Genomic DNA, 19265 nt, shown 5'->3' with positions numbered 1-19265 from the left:
GACCAGCATAGACGGTCCTTGCACATTGGTGCACTTTCCAGCCCGACATGCAGGCCTGCCGGTATGTGCAGGGGCTGGATGCTGAAACTCGGGCTTCAGCGGACAGACCTGGTGAGGGGACTTGGTTTGGCTGTGCAGAGATAGCCTGAAGGGCCTGAAGTGTGTCTGGGATGCAACTGGCACGGAGCACAGGTCTGCCATAGGAGCCCCATTGTCAACACACGAAGGGAAGGGTGTGGGCCCACCACGGCAGCCTCATTGTCAGCATGCTCCCAGCAGGACATGGCTGCAGCCACTGTGGACTTTGGAAATGTGCACCAGCAAGTTTTGGGAGCGTGCAGGCGCCACCAGAGTGGGTGTGCATATGCAAAGGCAGGGCTGAAATCTGAGCAGATTACCAGCACTCCCATAGTGGGTGCAGGAGTTCGACTTCCATGGGTTTTCACACCAGTGCCTTTGTGAGCATGCACATCCCTGAGAAATGTATGAGTCTGTTGATTATTGATGCTCCTGTAGCGGAGGCTGGTTTGAAGGAATTGCCAGCAATATTGTGCTTTGTGGGCGCACACACTGGGTGGCGGGTGACATCACGGAGTTGCATGTCCTGGTGGACAGCTCCTGGAGAAAAATACACAGAGGCCCCTTTCCTAGTGAGAGCATTCCAGTCCTGCCTACCTCACACTGTAGCTTAGAACTGGATCTGGGGGCTTCTACTCCAACAATTGGGGAGCAGACCCTGCTCCCAACAGGGCTGTGACAACCACAGAGCAAAGAAGAGGCCCCGCCCAACATCCAGTGCAGGCTCTGGGCACCACAACACAACCCCTCTGTCAAGGGGATAACGGCCAGAACATGGCAGGCATCCGTACCAAATACAGGCCTTGCACCAAAAACACTGGACTCACACAGGCTACACAGGGATGCTCCCAAATAAAAAACAGCCCTTTAAGACCACAGTAGATAACTGTTTCTCCTAAATTCAGATAGAGAAATATGAGTAAAATGAAAAATTGGAGGAACCACTCCCAATTAAAAGAACAAGAGAAATCCCCTGAAAGAACACAAAATGAAAGAAACCTCTCCATTCTACCAAACGCTGAGTTCAAAAAGGAGGTAATAAAAATGCTAAAGAAATTAAGAAAGATTATTGATAGAAATGCAGATCACTGTAACAAGGAACTAGAAACTATAAAGAGGAGCCAGTCAAAATTAGACAATTCAATTGCCAAGATGAAAACTGAGCTAAAGGCAATGAACAGTGGACTAAATAAGGCAGAAGAATGAATAAGTGATCTGGATGATAGAATAACAGAAATCACCCAATCAGAACAGCAGACAGAAAGACAAATGAAAAAAACAATTGAAAGCAACATATGAGATCTGTGGGATAATGTTAAGCATTCCAATCTACGCATAATAGGGATCCCAGGAGAAGAAAGAGAAAAGGGGATTGAAAGTGTATTTGAAGAAATTATGGCTGAAAACTTCCCAAATCTAAAGAAGGAAACAGATATCCAGGTACAGGAAGCACAGAGGGTCCCAAACAAAATGAACCAAAACAGACCTACGCTGAGACATGTTATAATTAAAATGTCAGAACTTAAAGATAAAGAGATGATTCTTAAGGCATCAAGAGAAAAACAGTCAGTCAGTTACAAGGGAACCCCCATAAGGCTATCACCTGATTTCTCTACAGAAACTTTGCAAGCCAGGAGGGAGTGGCAAGATATATTCAAAGTCATGAAAGGGAAAAATCTGCAGCCTAGGATACTGTACCCAGCAAAATTATCATTTAGAGTAGAAGGGGAGATAAAGAATTTCCCAGACAAGGAAAAACTAAAGGAATACAGCAATACTAAACCTATCCTAAAAGAAATATTGATAGGTCTTCTCTAGATAGAAAAGAAGCAAGACTCTGTAGGAAAGAGAAATCACAATAGGAAAGGCAAGTACATAAAGGGATTGTTTGATCACTTAAGGAAGCCAGTACGTAGATTTTTTTAAAAATCAAAAAAATTTGTGAAAGTGATTATATTTACAATGAACAGCAAGGGGATAACATGAAGATGTAAAATAGGACATCAAAGTCACAAAATGTAGGGGAGGGGAGTAAGAAAATATAGATCTTTTAGAATGTATTTGAACGTATATGACTACCTGTCTAAAGCAAGGAGATATAGTAATGGGTTAACATTTGAAAATCAGGGTAACCATGAATCAAAAACACAAAAGATTACAAAAAATAAAAAGAAAAGAACTCAAGGATAATAAAAAGAAAACTGTCAAACCATAAAAGGAAAAACAAAAAGAAGAAAGGAACAAAAAAAATACAAAATCAACTGGAAAACAAGGTTTAAAATGGCAATAAAGACGTATCTACTTATCAGTAATTACTTTAAATGTCAGTGGACTAAATGCTCCGATCAAAAGACAGAGAGTGGCAGATTGGATAACAAAACAAGAACCTATAGCATGCTGCCTACAAGAGACCCCCTTTAGGGTAAAAGAAACACAGAGACTGACAATGAGGGGATGGAAAAAGATACTTCATGCAAATAGACATGATAGGAAAGTGGGGGTAGCAATACTCATATCAGACAAAATAGACTTCAAAGCAAAGGCCATAAAGAAAGACAGAAAAGGACACTGTACAATGATAAAAGGATTAATATAAGAAGAGGATATCATATGTTAACATGTATGCACCCATATAGGAGCACCGGAATACATAAAACAAACACTAACAGACATAAAAGGAGAAATTCCTGGGAATAAAATAATAGTAGGAGACTTTAACACCCCACTGACGTCAATGGCCAGATCTTGCAGACAGAAAATCAGTAAGGCAACCGAGATCCTAAATGACACAACAGAACAGTTAGACTTAATTGATATCTACGGGACATTACATCTTAAAAAAACAAACAGGATAAACATTCTTTTCAAGCGCACATGGAACATTCTCTGGGATAGACCATATGCTGGGACACAAAACAAGCCTCAGTAAATTTAAGAGAATAGAAATGATTTCAGGCATCTTTGCTGACCACAACTGCTTGAAACTAGAAATCAACCACAGAGAAATGAGGAAAAAATGATTACATGGAGACTAAACAACATGTTACTAAAAAAAACCCGAATGGGTCAGTGGTGAAATCAAAGAGGAAATTTTTAAAGATCCTGAGACAAGTGATGAAACACAACCGTACAAAATCCATGGGATGCAGCAAAAGCAGTTCTAAGAGGGAATTTCATAGTGATACAGGCCTTCCTCAGAAAAATCTCAAATAAACAACATACCCTACTACCTAAAAGAATTAGAAAAAGAAGAACAAATCTAGATTCAGCAGAAGGGAAGAAATAAAGATCAGAGAGAAAATAAATAAAATAGAGATTAAGAAAAACAATAGAAAAGATCAATAAAATTTATATGGAACCACAAAAGGCTCAGAATCGCCAAAGCCATTGTGAAGAAAAAGAACAAAACTTGAGGCATAACCTTTCCAGACTTGAGACTATACTACAAAGCTACAGTAATCAGAACAGCATGGTATTGGCACAAAAATAGACATGGATCAATGGAACAGAATCGAGAGTCCAGAAATAAACCCATGAATCTATGGTCAATTAATCTGTGACAAAGAGGGCAAAAATATACAGTGGAGAAAAGACAGTCTCTTCAACAAGTGGTGTTGGGAAAGCTGGACAGCTACATGTAAATTAGTGATGTTAGAACACTCCCTCAAACCATATACAAAAATAAACTCAAAATGGTTTAGAGACCTAGATGTAAGACTTGAAACTATAGACCTCCTAGAGGAGAATATAGGCAAAACATTCTCTGACATAAATGATAGCAATATTTTCTTAGATCCATTTGCCAAGGCAAAAGAAATAAAAGCAAAAATAAACAAATGGGACCTATTCAGACTTAAGCTTTTGCACAAGAAAGTAAGCCATAAACAAAATGACGAAACAACCTACAGACTGGGAGAAAAATATTTGCAAATGATGTGACCAACAAGGGCTTAATTTCTAAAATATACAAACAGCTCATACAACTCAATATCAAAAAATCAATCCAATCAGAAAATGGGTAGAAGACCTAAGTAGACATTTCTCCAAAGAAGACATACAGATGGCCAATAGGCACATGAAAAGATGCTTCACATCACTAATTATTAGAGAAATGCAAATCACAATTGCACTGAGGTATCACCTCACACCAGTCATCATCAGAAAGTCTACAAATAATAAATGCTAGAGAAGGTGTGGAGATAAGGGAACCCTCTTATACTGCTGGTGGGAATGTAAACTGGTGCAGCCACTGTGGAAAATAGTATGGAGTTTCCTTAAAAAACTAAAAATTGAGTTACCATATGATCCAGCAAGCCCACCCCTGGGCATATGTTTGGGAAAAAAAGGAAAAGTCTAATTTGAAAAGATATATACACCACAGTGTTCAGAGCAGCCCTGTTTACGATAGCCAAGACATGGAAGCAACTTAAGTGTCCATTGACAGATGAATGGATAAAGATGTTGTGTGTATGTGTGTGTATATTTATATATCATAGATAGGTAGATACACACACACACACACACACACACACACTGGAATATTACTAAGCCATAAAAAAGAATGAAATACTGCCATTTGCAGCAACATGGCTAGACCTAGAGATTATCATACTAAGTGAAGTAAGTCAGACAGATAAAGACAAATATATGATATCACTTATATGTGGAATCTAAAAATGCAAATGAACTTATTTACAAAACAGAAACAGAGTCACAGACATAGAAAACAAACATGTTTACCAAAGGGATGGGGGGGATAAATCAGGAGTATGGGATTAATGTACACACTACTATAGATAGAATAGGTAAACAACAAGGATTTATTGTATAGCACAGGGAACTATATTCAATATCTTGTAATAACCTATAATGGAAAAGATTCTGAAAAAATAAATATAGCTGAATATGTTTGCTGTACACCTGAAGGTAACACAATATTGTAAATCAACTATACTTCAGTAAAAAAACTAAAATTATAAAAAATAATGATTTATATCTGTGTGTTTTCTGTATCTTGAGATTGTTTCCATTTGAGCATCTGGAATAAAAGGTTCAGCTGCCATAAAGGATTATTCTTCATCAGTCCATCTGTTGCATTTTTCTATTAGGAAATATTTAGCTCTGAAGAGTCTTGTTTATCTCCTGATAGTATCTTCTGAAAGTGCTTAATATTTTTTCCTTAGTTTACTTGCTTTTTTCTGTCTCATCAGTGTGGCTTATTGGTAGGATCCATATATTTAGCTGTTTATTTTGGTCTTTTATCATAAAGTTACTGAGATTCCACAGAGGTGGTATTTTTCTTGGTTTTGTTCCATTAGCTACCCACAGAGGTTAGTCTTTTGTGTGAGTCTCTCTGGCAATGCACACCAGCAGGTGTTTGCTAAAATGACAGTTTGCAGAGGCAGATAAGGTCACAAACTCTTGTCTTCTTTTGAGGCTTAGGGTGTCTCTGCTCAGGCACTTTGAGTGGAAGAGTCTTTAGCTGAAGGATCCTCCAGACCATGAGGTCTGGGAGCAATTCATTTCAACAGTACAGTGTCTGCTCTAAGCCTGCTGAAGTCAGTAGGGTTAAGCGTACGGCCCTGTCAATGTCCACTTCTGGAAGCAGTCACATTCAGCTCTTTGAGGGCTCTGCTTTTTAAGCTTACTTAGGGAACTGTGAAATTCCAGGTATTGGCCCAGAGCCTCAAAGGAGTGGCAAAACACAGCTTAACATTTTCTTAGCCTCTTATGTGAACTATATTGATTATGAGTTAGCTACTTACTTAAAGATTCAGAGTTACTATTATGGTAGTTAACTTTCTTGGTGTCTGCTATGTGCTAGGCACTATTGTAAGTGCTTTAAGTGTATTAAAATTAATTTATTCTTCATAACACTCCTCTAAAGATAGGTAATTTTATTGCTTCCACCATATAGTAGAGCTAACTATGGTAGACAGGTTAAAGCACCTGCCCCAGATTACATAAATACTATGTACCTAAGATCACGTCACTGATAATGGAATTCTAACCCATGAAGGCTGGTTCTAGAATTTGAAAGTCTTAATAATTTTGCCTTGCTGCCTTTCTCTGTTAGCATGGTTGTTTAATCTTACCAGCTATTATGGAATAAAGCTGAATCTAGGAGACACTTTGAAATTTGCTTCTACAAAAAAAATCATTGATAGACTGTGTGAGAAGGATATACAGTTGTATGACCTGTAGAGCAATACAGCATCACTCTCTTTCTGCACATTAAGTCAAAGCCAAGGCAGTCATCCCCATTTAATTTTCTTATGGCCTTCCCCCTGATCCCCAAGTATAGTCATTGTATGCTCTGACATGTCAGTTTTATTAAAAATTCTATTACTATGTCATCAACAGAACCACAGTCACCTCCTTATCAACTTGTACCTTAGAAAGAAATCTCACTGACACTGTTTTTTAATGGGGTGTGAGAAAGAAAATCCTTTACCATTTTAAGAATTGGCCCATAGCTTTTGGGAACGTGTATTCTCTGAGCATCAGAAGTAGAATATCATTTTTGTAGACATGTTACCAGACCATAAATATCCTTACAGTTTTCCTCAGTTTTAGACAATTGATGTATATCCATGCACAAGGAACATTAAAATGAATTTGACGTACTGTCTTATTTCTAGGACTCTATCTGGCAAATAGTAGCACCAGCATATTTAGGCATTTGCATAAGTATTTTTATTGAGGCTTTGTTTATAATAGGAAAAAACCTGGAGTCCCTTGATTCTGTGTTCCCATCCAATCACCAGTATTTTGCTAAGTCCTGTCTCTAGTTTACTGCCATCCTCTTCTCTTTATTCTCATTGTCATTGTCTTAGCACAGGCCTTTAGTATCTTTTGTAGATTGCCTAGAACTTCAAAACTTTCAGTTACGTTTTTTGTCTACTTGAAATGCATCTAAATTACGCATAGCTATTTCTGAATCACACCTCTTATTTTTTTAATATTTATTTATTTATTTGGCTGTGCCGGGTCTTAGTTGCAGCATGCCACATCTTCTTTGCAGCATGTGGGATCTTTAGTTGCAGCATGCGAGGTCTTTAGTTGAGGCATGCGAATTCTTAGTTGCGGCATGTGGAATCTAGTTCCCTGACCAGGGATCGAACCCGGGCCCCCTGCACTGGGAACATGGAGTCTTAGCCACTGGACAACCAAGGAAGTCCCACTTATATTATTCTTACTTTAAACCTTTTGGTGGCTTCCCATTGCATTCAAAATGTGTTCCAAACTTCTTAGCCTAGTATTCAGGGCATCTTGTGATCTGGCCTCAACCTGCCATTCCAACTGTTTCTCATTGCTACTCTTAATATTCTCTTTCACACCCAGCTAAATGGAAATGTAGATTGTTCTGCCACAACATGAGTTACTGTGACATGAATTAGAATATAACTTATTTATGAATAAGGGAAAGACATCAGTTTAATTTAGAATTCCTGTTGTTTCATTGTGATTTCTTTTCCCCTTCCCAGCATGTTAATGTATTGAGTCACCAAATAACAGCTGAAAGCAAAGTATAAGAGAGTGGAATACAGCAAATTGTAGAGGAGTACAGTGTTCTAAGTAGTACCCATTCATCTCTCTTTTCTTTTTTTTTTTTTCTTTTTTTCCCATCTTGGTGTGACCAGACACTGTTTTGGAAGTGATTACTCTGCTATTCTCCTGGATCTCTTTGAATTTTGCTCGTCTCCATAACTTGGTGTCTTTAAATTATACTGTTTATACTTCCTTAAATTACACTAATTATACTTCCTTAAATTATACTATTTTTCTTAGGGTTGTTATTTTTCACACTTAACATCTATTGAACCATTATCTTCAAAATGGTGGCTCAAAACAGCCATTTGTTTACTCTCATTCTGTGATTTGCTCTGGGTTTGGTCAAATGGTTCTCCTGATCTCACCTCTAGTACTGATGTGGCTACAGTCATTTGACAGCTCCACTGATGCTGGATGGCCCCTTAGTTACATATCTGGTAGTTGACTGTAGCTGTCTGCTTTGGTTTTCTTTGTGACCTCTTATTTTCCAGTAGGCTAGATAAGGTCTTTCTTGTGATGGTAGAAGCTTTTCAAGAAGCAGAAGTTTCTGAGTCGAACCATCACTTCCATTCCTCTTTTCTAAATAGCTTTATTGAAGTACAGTTGATATACAATAAACTGCACATGTTTGAAATGTACAATTAGATACATTTTGAAACCATAACTACAGTCAAGATAGTGAACAGATCCATCACAGGTTTCCTTGTACCCTTTTGTAATTCCTCCATCCTGCTATGATTCACCTCCCTCTAAAACCAATTATTGATTTGCTTTCTACCGCTACAGATTACTAGAGTTTTAAATAAATGGAATCATACAATATGTGCTATGATATTTTTCTGATTTCTTTTGCTCAGCATAATTATTTTGAAATTCATGCATGTTGTCATGGATCAGTAGTTAATGCTGAGTATCTTATTGAATATAACACAGTTGGTTTATCCATTTATCTGTTGATGGGCATTTGAGTTGTTCATAGTTTTGGGCTATTTTAAATAAAAGTGCTATGAACATTCATGTACAAATCTTTATATGGACATATATTTCCTTTTCTCTTGGGTAAATAGCCATGAATGGAACAGCTAGATCGTAAGGTAGGTCCCTTGTGTTTAACTTTTTAAGGACACGCTAAACTTTTTACGAAGTAGTTGTACCATTTTACATTCCTACCAGCAGGGTACAAGAGTTCTCATTCCTCTCTGCCAACTTAAGGTGTGCCTTTTTAATTTTAGCTATTCTAATGACTGTGTGGTGGTATCCCATTATAGTTTTAATTTACATTTCTCTAATAACTAATGATGTTGAACATCTTTTCATTTGTTTATTTGCCATGTGTGTTTTCTGTGTTAAAGTGTCTTTTCAGATCATTCACCCATTTTATTTATTGGGTTCTTTGCTTTCTTATTGAGTTTCTAGAGTTCTTAGTGTATTTTGGATTCAAGTCCTTTATTACATATATGCTTTACGAAGAATTTCTCCTAGTATGTTACTTGTCTTTTCATTCTCTTAACACTATTTTTTGAATGCGTGAAGTACTTAATTTTGATGGTGTCTGGTTCATTCGTTTATTTTTTAATGGCTCTTATCTTCTTCCTATGCTTTCTTCTAGAAGTCTTATGATTTAGGTTTTATATTTAGGTCTCTGATACATGTTGAGTTAATTTTTATATATGATGCAGGATATGGATCTAAGTTGTTTGCATATTGATATTCAGTTGTTCCAGCACCATTTGTTGAAAAGGTTATCCTTTCTATACTGCATTTCTTTTGCATCTGTGTCATAAATCTGTTGTCCACACGTATGTGGGGTTTTGTCTGTTCTCTATTCAGTTCCATGATATATTTGTCAGTGTTAATACAGTATTTTGATTACTCTAGCTTTGTAATAATTTTTGAAATCACAGTGTGTTACTTTTTCAACTTTGTTCTTTGTTTTCAAAGTTGTTTTCAGTGTTTTAGGACTTTTTGTTTCTGTATGAATTTTAGCATCAGCTTGTCGGCTTCTATGAAAATACCTGCTGAGATTTTGACTGGCATTGCATTGGGTATGTGGATCCATTTGGGGGGAGTTGTCATCTTAGCAGTATTGAATCTTCTGACCTATGAACAACATATATCTCTTCCTTTATTTAGATATTTTTAACTTTGTCAATGTTTTGTTATCAGCGTGCAAGTATTTCACGTCTTTTGCCAGGTTTATCCCAAAGTATTTTATATTTTTTGATGTTTTTGAAAACAATATTTAAATTTTCTGATTGTTCACTGATAGTATATAGAAATGCAGTTGATTTTTCTGTTGATCTTGTATCTTGCAACCATGCTAAACTCAGTTATTCTAGTACTGTTTTTGTAGATTCCACCAGATTTTCTCTATAGATAGTGATGTCAAAAAACAGTTTTACTTTTTTCCTTTCCAATCTGGATCCTTTTATTTCTTTTTCTTACCTGATTTTATTGGTTAGACTATCCAGTACAATTTTGAATAGGAGGAAAGCATTTAGTCTTTTACTACTAAGAATCATGTTATAGGGGCTTTCCTGGTGGCGCAGTGGTTAAGAATCCACCTGCCAATGCAGGGAGCACGGGTTCGAGCCCTGGCCCAGGAAGATCCCACATGGTGCAGAGCAACTAAGCCCGTGCGCCACAGCTACTGAGCCTGCGCTCTGGAGCCCACAAGCTACAGCGACTGAGCCCATGTGCCACAACTACTGAAGCCCGCGTGCCTAGAGCCCGTGCTCCTCAACAAGAGAAGCCACCACAATGAGAAGCCTGCACACCGCAACGAAGAGTAACCCCCATTCGCCACAACTAGAGAAAGCCCGTGCACAGCAACAGAGACCCAGTGCAGCCAAAGATAAATAAATAAATAAATATTAAAAAAAGAAGAAGAATCATGTTATAGATATTTTGTAAATCCCCTTTATCAAGTTGTGGAAGTTCACCCTCTCATTAATTTGCTGAAAAATTTTAATTAGGAATGTTATGTTGGATTTTGTCTAATGTCTTTCCTGCATTTATTGAGACTATCATACTATTTTTCTTTTTTAGTTTGTTAATATGGTAAATTACATTTATAGATTCTTGAATGTTGAACCAACCCAGCATTCCTGGATAAACCCCATTTATTTATGATGTATTAATACATTGTTAGATTTAATTTGCTGTTTATAAATTTTACATCTGTGTTAATAAGGGATATTGGCTTGTAGTTTCTTTTCCTCATAATGTCTTTGTCTTCTTTTAGTATGAGGGTAATGCTGGCCTCATAAAATGTTATCAAAAGTGTTCCCTCTTTGTTGGTTTTCTAGAAGAGTTTGTGTTGAATTGATATCTCTTTTCTAAGTATTTGATAGAATTCACCAGTGATAGCATCTGGGCCTACAGTTTTGTTTTGCTTTGTAGAAAGGATTTTAATTGAAATTTCAATTTCTTTAGTAGATATAAGCCTATGTAGGGTACCTCTTTCTTTTCAGTAATTTTTGATAGTTTGTGTCTTTCAAGTAACCCGTCCATTTCATCCAAGCTGGAAATTTACTGTCATAAAGTTATTCATAGTACTCCCTTGTTATTCTTTTAATATCTGTAGAATATGTAGTGATGTCACCTCTTTCATTTCTGATAGTGGTTATTCTCTTTCTTTTTTTCCTGGACAGTATGACTAGAAGTATATCGATTTTAATAATCTTAAAAAAAACCCCAGATTTTAATTTCATTGATTTTATTTTTGTTTTCTGCTTCACTGATTTCTATGCTGATCTGTATTATTTTCTCTATTTTTTTTTTAATTTGTTTACTTTGGGTTTCATTTGCTCATCTGTTTCTTGTTTAAAGTAGAACCCAAGGTCACTGATTTGGCATTTTTCTTTTTTTCTAATACAGATATTTGAAGCTATAAAATTTCCCTTAAGTACTGCTGTAATAACACCCCACAAATTTTAGTATCCTGTATTTTTCTAAATTTCTGTCTTGATTTCTTCTTTTATTCATGAATTATTTACAAGCATATTACTTAGTTTCAAAATATTTGAGAGTTCTCCAGAAATCTTCTGTCATCAATTTCTAGTTTAATTCTGTTGGGGTGAAGGAACGTATATTATACATGTTTTATTTTTATATATGGTAAGACCCCAACATACATTGCTATTATTCTTGTTGAAAAAGTCAATTTACCACAGCCATACCTGAGGACTACCTTCCTGAGCATTCTAATCAATGCCCTGTGCATTATGAATTTCCTCAGTCTTGCTGGTGGGACAGGGACTGTTTTCAGGACTGTTGGAGCACCATGCACCTTTACTAATCCTTTTGGTTTCTCTTCTGCCTTTGTAGTATCCTCACATGCATGTGCTTATTGGTGCTCTTTGATTCTTTCTCCATGCAGCTCTGTTGTCTCTGGTACTCTATTATATAAATTTTGTTAGTGCCTTGTTCTTCCTGGACTCTCAACATCATCTTCTCAACTCAGGGAGTCTGCCAGGCTCTGTCTCCATTCCCCTTCTCAGTGCTGTGACCTGGAAACACTCAAGAGAGTAAGCTGGAACAGTCATAGAACTCACCTCAGTTGTTTTTCATCTGTCAGGGATCACTAGCCTTCATTGCTTGTCAGTGTTTTGAAAACCATTGTTTCATATATTTTGTTTGGTTTTCGGTTGTTTCAGATGGGAGCACAGATTGACTTCAGCTTAATCCATCTTCGTTGGAAGCAGACGTCTTTTTTTTTTTTTAAGTATTCTGATATAAAACAGTGTGATAGAACTAGTAATAATATAATAATTTTTGATGAATATTTGTATCAGAAGATATTCTTCACCTATCTTTGGGAGATTGTGTTATTTATAACCATTTTTGTTATTTTTCATTTAAATATATTCATAGGTATGAATGTACAAGGTCTGAAAGTATACAAAAGTGTTAGATCATTATCTTAGTGGTATGCTTTGGGGTGAGTAATTCTATATACTTGAACATGTATAACAGAAAAATAAAGCTAAAAACAGAGAACATCATTTATAAACCAGTGTAAAGAATTAAAAAATGCTAGTCTGTTATCAGCCTTATTTGAAACTTGATATGACAGTATGTTGGGATAGAAGATACATCTCTAAATCATCAAAATCCTTATCTCTTAAGTTATTATAGAAATCTCTGTGATGCCATTATTCAAGTCATTGGAGCCAGATGCATAAATCTGTCCTATTCTTTATGGTAAAAATGGTATATTCTGAGGAAGAAATGCACTATGACTTGGAATTCTAAAGTATCTGGTGAATTCATGTACAAAAAGGTATTTGGGTTGGTAGAGGAAAGTATTGGGATGCTGCCTACAGGTTAAGCATTAGTTATATATAGCAGTTGATTTGTCTTATGACACGGTTAGATTTAAATTACTCCTGTTTACAGAAATTTACTATTTGTAATGCATCAATCATAAAATAATTTAAAAATACATTTAATTTGGGGTGGCAAGTGAAAACTTCCCACATGCCCAAACAAAGCAGAATAGAAACAGGCAGTTAATAATAATAATAATAATCATAATCATAATAATAATAACCCTATCAACTACCACCACCACCTGTAGAATTCAATCTCTTTTTAAAATGTGGAATTAGGTGAGGTAGTTTGCATGGTGTTTTAAAAGCTCTGTTACTAGATTTGCAATTGAAATAAATGATGTCAAACTTTAATATTCATACCTCTCTGACTGATAATTTGTTGCATTATTAATATCCTTTTACATTATTGTTTCTACTTCTTTTTCTTCTAAGTAGCATTAGTAGAGACAAGTCTGTCTCTTCCATCTTCTATTTAAGTAGTGATTTTCTTTTATCCTCTGAATACCTTTATCCTTATGAACTTACGGCCCTAATTCATGGATATACAAAAGAAAAGGACATAAAGACTTGTCATGTAAGTTGCCTACAGATTGTTGGGCCTCTGTAATTAAAGGCACATAATCCAGTAATATACCTTGGAGAAAGAAAAAAATATTGTTAAGATAGGGATGATAACAGGAAAGAGAACTTTGAAGTTCTTTATTTTGTCTTTTCATTAACTTAGAGAAGTTAGTTTTGGGGTGTGTGCGTGTATTTATGAATGCATACTCGAAGAAGGTATTGGTATTGTTGCCCACAGATTAAGCAATAGTTATATACTTTTTTGCAGTATTTTGGGGATAGGAAGAGAAGGGCCATCATAACACTGCATAAAAACAGTTTTGGTATGGATACACAAAGATGCTACTTTTTAAGGATGATCATTTTTTTTAGTACCAAAACTTTTTAAGTTGTTCAAAGGCAGGACTGGTCATGAAATTATCACTGATGAATGTCATTGAGATCTGGAAATAAATAGCATTTAATATACATGCAAAGCTGTAGAAACTTGGTAAAGATCATTGATACAGAATACCAAAATAGTAAATCAAGCCATTATTTGTAATTTGATCTAGTATACTGTCTATATAAAATTTCTAAATGCTTGTGCCAAGTGATGCTGTGTTTTTCCTGGCATTGTAGTCTTCTAAGCGCTTGTTAAAATTCTGAGTATATTATTAGCATTTGATATTCAGAAGTGTTGAACTTTTTTTTTTTTTTTTCGGTACGCGGGCCTCTCACTGTTGTGGCCTCCCCCGTTGCGGAGCACAGGCTCCGGACGCGCAGGCCCAGCGGCCATGGCTCACGGGCCCAGCCACTCTGCGGCATATGGGATCCTCCCAGACCGGGGCACGAACCCGTATCCCCTGCATCGGCAGGCGGACTCTCAACCACTGCGCCACCAGGGAGGCCCAGAAGTGTTGAACTTTTGACCTTGAGTGACTGATATTCAGACAGTGGTTGTATGTTATTCATCTAAGTACTAAACTGTATTATTTTACTTTTCTAGCCCCTGTAACAGTAGAGTTGACACATTTTAAACAGTCACTAATCTATATAGGGGTCATGATGTCTGTGAAACTTTCAGTATGGTTTGATTTGAATCCATTATCTTTTTGATCCCATAGTTTTCACATTAGAAGAATAAAAAATTGCACATGAGGAATTAGAATGATGATCTTTTCTGAAGCATTTTAACCTTTTTTCTTTTGTATCCCAATATGTTGAATTAGAGTTTTGGAATACATTAAAATATCAAAGTTTATAGCTTAGAAACAAAACACCTGGCTTTGCTGAAGAAATTGAGTATTTCCTCTAGCATTGCTTTATGTGAAAAACAGAAAACCAGCACTGGAAAGAAATTTGAAGCTTTGAATAATTTTTTCCGTTTCTTTAGTTCTACTTTGGGTAAAAGCCCTCCTGCCTCTAAAATGATAAGAATTCAGTGTGAATATAAAGAAGTTTGGGTAAATCATTGCCACTTCACTCTGTTAATGCCTGAAAATGTTTGTTTAGAAAAAGCTAAATATTGTATTTTCTGTATTTATATAAATGTAAAATGGTTGTTTGAACTTTACAAGTGAGATATGTGCCATGATCATATGATGGCACTGTTTGTTTGTTTTAATATAATTTATATATATATATTTTAATTGAAATATAGTTGATTTACAATGTGTGTTAATTTCTGCTGTACAGAAAAGTGTTATACATATATATATGTTTTTTAATATTCTTTTCCATTCTGGTTTATCACAGGATATTGACTGTATTTCCCTGTGCTGTACAGTAGGACCTTGTTGTTCATCCATTCTATGCACAACATGTTTGCATCTGCTAATCCCAAACTCCCAATCCATCCCCCCCACCCCCCCATCCCCCGGCAACCACAAGTCTGTTCTCTATGTCTGTGAGTCTGTTTCTGTTTTGTAGATAAGTTCGTTTGTGTCATATTTTAGATTACATATATAAGTGATATCATATGGTATTTGTCTTTCTCTTTCTGACTTATTTAACTTAATACAGTTTATATTTTTAAAACATTTTATTAACTTAGAAAAATTAGCTGATGTTCAAATTTTTTAAGTTGGAGGTTTGCTCTGTTTTTTCTTCTGTCTTGGTATATTTTGTAGTAAATCACAGGCTAATTGATTGATTTTGAAATGTATAAAATATATTATTCTGAAGTTACACTATATAAACTTTGAGTCAAGAATTTCATCATACTATTACTATTTGGTGACATAATTGCTTTAGAAACTCAGAAAAATTATTTGCCATATTATTCCAGAGTTTAAAACATTCTGTATATTTTGCAAAATAATCATCTATTATTGAATAATAAAGTTATTTTAGAATATTAATGTCTATAGCATGTTATGAACTATTGATTTCAATTATCTATGAAATATTTTGAAATCCGTAAATCCCTTTCATGAGTTACTTTAAACAAGATGGACTATATTGAAACAAAGTGATTTTTTATTTGCATAATTAAGCTATAGCTCTTCAAAAGGGGGTTCTTGAAGTGTTTTCAAAGTAAGAATATATAAAATTAAGATTACAGTCATAGCCTTACCCTTTAATTCATGGTAAATAAAATTTATCTTTCAGACGGCAAATGGCTACATCTTGTTTTTTCATATAACATCTACAAGAGGGGACAAGTACCTTTATGAACCAGTGTATCCCAAGTAAGTTTGTTGTCTTTCATTTTTTAAATATTTGATTTGCATACTTTGTATTCACAAAACATTACAGTTTGGGGTTGTCTGAAGTGCTAAGCCAGCATTTCCAAAACACTGTTTTAAAGATTACCAGGTGTTTAAACTGCTGTCACTTGAATAAAGAATTCTATAATTCAGTAAGTCTGAAAATCTTGGATGGATGTACTGTCTCCCTTCGTGGACATTCAGAATTACTATTAAAATACTCCAGATCTAGCATCCTTTAGTCTTTATTGGGGATGTATGAGCTAAGATCATGAGGGGAAGAGGTGAAGTGTCAGTAAGCTATACGTACTTTTCCTGTACATTTTAGTATATGCATAGAAAAAATATGTACTCCAAACAGTGGGTTACCTCTTGATTAGAATTTGAGGGAACTTGAACTTTTGATCTTTAATCTGTGTTGTTCTGTATGTTTTGCATTGTTTTTTTTCCTTTTTTGTTATTTGCCTTACTTTTGAAATAAGAGAACATTTTATTAAAAGACCTTTTGAAATAAAAGAACATGTAATGTAATTTTCAAGTATTTCACCTTTTTAAAAAACGATCAAGCCATTAAAACTGGATGAAAATATAAATGAATTATTTATCACATTTCTAGATGATAGAAGACAGAGGTTATTAGTTATATAAGTAATTAAAGGGAAATAGATTACATTATATGAAAGTTTAAATTTCTGAAAATTAACAGAAAAAAAACAAAGACCAACATTAAAAGGGCAGATAACAAACTGGGGGAAAATTTTGCAGTAAACAAGACCAAGGCTTATTATTTTTTATATGAAGGGATCATATAAATTGCTAAGAAACACAAAGATTTCAAAAGATAAATAGGTAAAAGCAATCTCATGAGAGGAACTATCTCCATTTTAATTCTCAATTTAGACACTCTCCTGTAAATAAAAAGCAATAAACAGAATCACCTGTACTTAACTTTATTTTTTATACTATTATAGGTGGGCAGGGGAGGGAAATAACATCCCTTGAAACAGTGAAAAATACAATTTTCTTCCATTTGCCAACATGATTTACATATATGTAGAGTGTTTTGGAATAGTATTTTGAGACTCACTTTTTGTTTTCCAGAGATTTTTAAAAGTTTCTTACCTTTTAATTCTAAGACTCCAGGGGATACTGCTTAACTAAGTAGTAGTCCCAACAATGCATGAGCTATGCTGTGTTTGACTGTATATGTTAAGCTAAAGAACTAAGTAAAGAGCATTATTGTTTTGTTTTGTTTTTAAACTTGGATGTTCTTCCACTGTGTTGAAGAGTTTGAGTTTCAATATATGGGCTCAATAAAATGTGTATTGCCTTAGAGTAGCATAAATAGAAATTAAGGGGGGATATAGGCTTTGGTGTCAGATAGACCTGGAACTGAATGTCAGTTCTGCTGCTTTTCAGCTGTATGTCTCCTATCAAGTTAAAATACCTCTAAAAACCTGAGTTTCCTCATCTGTAGAATGAGATAACAGTAGTAATTATTTTATAGGATTAAATGAGACCATGCATATTAAATGTTTAGATAAGTGCCTACCTAGCTTGTGGAAAAATTAATAATGGACAGCTGCTATTATTATTAATATTTTTTCTCTCATCAAATTTTTACTTTATTTCTAATGTTTTAAGTGATTATATATATAAAGTGATTTTATACATTACATAAATTATATATATTATATATATTTTTTGTTTTTAACTTGATAATATACTTTTTTCAGAGTTTAACTTCTAGTAACTGCTACATAAAATCAAGCAAAATCTCTAATATGGAAACAGTTTCGCAGAGCAGATTAGAATCAGCCTATTATGCATTTGTTTGCTAGACTACTTTCTAGTTTGGTTTTTTAGTCTAGTAAGTTTCTTAGTTTTTCTGTAGAAACTGTTTATAAAATGAGAATAAAAATATTTTCTTCTTCAGTTGTTTGGAGGGTTATGTGAGTTTAGGTTTTTAAAACGTGATTTGAGGAGAGTTTTTAAAAAAAATTTAGTTTTTATTGGGTGTAAGATAAGCTCAAGGATGTATTATACAATATGGAATATAGCCAATATTTTGTAATAACTGTAAATGGAAAGTAACCTTTAAAAATTGTATAAAAATTTTTAAAAATTAAAAAAATTTAGTTTTGAGAGTGTATCATCATCTGTGCCATTATAAACACTTATGCAATTCAAGACAGTGTTCTAAGCACTTTTTCAAACTAACTTAATCCCTGTAGCAACCTGATGAGGTAGTTATGTACAGTAACTATACAAACTGCAGCACAGAGACGTCTAAGTAACTCACCCATAGTCATACACTAGTAAGTGACACAGTCAGGATCTAAACATAAATGTTGTAGCTTCAAAATCTGTGTATTTAAATTAACCACCAATACTACACTGCTTCAACCCTGTGTGTCCATTTAGCCATCTACTACTTTGGGTTTTATTTGGGGAGTTAGGGAACCAAAAATGGATAAATGATCTGGAGTGGTTTATAGTAGTCCTGAAGAATAGAGACAGCGTAATTGAGGCCAGTGGTTAGTCATCCTCTTCACAGTTTTAGAAACGCTATGGTCTCTTGCTTCTCTTCTCTAAATCTTATAAGTTCCTCCCATGAGTTTTTCTATAGTATCTCAACTTCCTTGTATTATGTGACAGCATCTTAACCTCAGACTGCCTCTTTTCCCATAGTGCTTCATCTTAGAACAGGTCGGATGCCCCCATAATCTTTCAGAGTTTTCACATGGTGTTGTTTCCAACATCCTTCCTGTTGATGGTGGGAGTCAGGCTTCAGCAATGGTTACAGTCTTATATTAAATGACTCTTTATGCCTCGAAGGTCATTTAGGTCATTTATTCTTTGATTAATGAATTTTCCATTTCTTTCATCCTTTGCATCTTTATAAATTCCATTCTATATTAAAATATTCCTTCATATTGGTTACACAGGCCAGTGGGTGGACTTATCCATTGAAGGTCGTCTTGATGGCTTTTTCTTTCATTTCTTGTAACTTACAGTGCAATTAATGAAGGAAACTCTGCCAGGG

The 19265-nt window shown here is 35.1% G+C and overlaps 1 protein-coding gene across 6 annotated transcripts in view; it reads left to right on the top strand.

The window, feature by feature from the left end:
• The window catches only part of RIC1 (RIC1 homolog, RAB6A GEF complex partner 1), a 141924-nt gene that overhangs the window by 49188 nt on the left and 73471 nt on the right, over positions 1–19265 (top strand). For 4 of the 6 annotated variants that reach the window (XM_060102188.1, XM_060102190.1, XM_060102191.1 and 1 more), the window contains exon 3: positions 16122–16201. In XM_060102188.1, the coding sequence (XP_059958171.1) occupies positions 16122–16201 (80 nt within the window). Of the gene's footprint in view, positions 1–16121; positions 16202–19265 lie in introns of those variants that run through there. The other 2 variants (XM_060102192.1, XM_060102193.1) reach the window with 2 other exon arrangements.

The sequence above is a fragment of the Mesoplodon densirostris genome, chromosome 6 (genome assembly GCF_025265405.1).
Source record: "Mesoplodon densirostris isolate mMesDen1 chromosome 6, mMesDen1 primary haplotype, whole genome shotgun sequence".
Classification (NCBI taxonomy): domain Eukaryota; kingdom Metazoa; phylum Chordata; class Mammalia; order Artiodactyla; family Ziphiidae; genus Mesoplodon; species Mesoplodon densirostris.
This window is presented reverse-complemented; position numbering and strand designations above follow the sequence as displayed.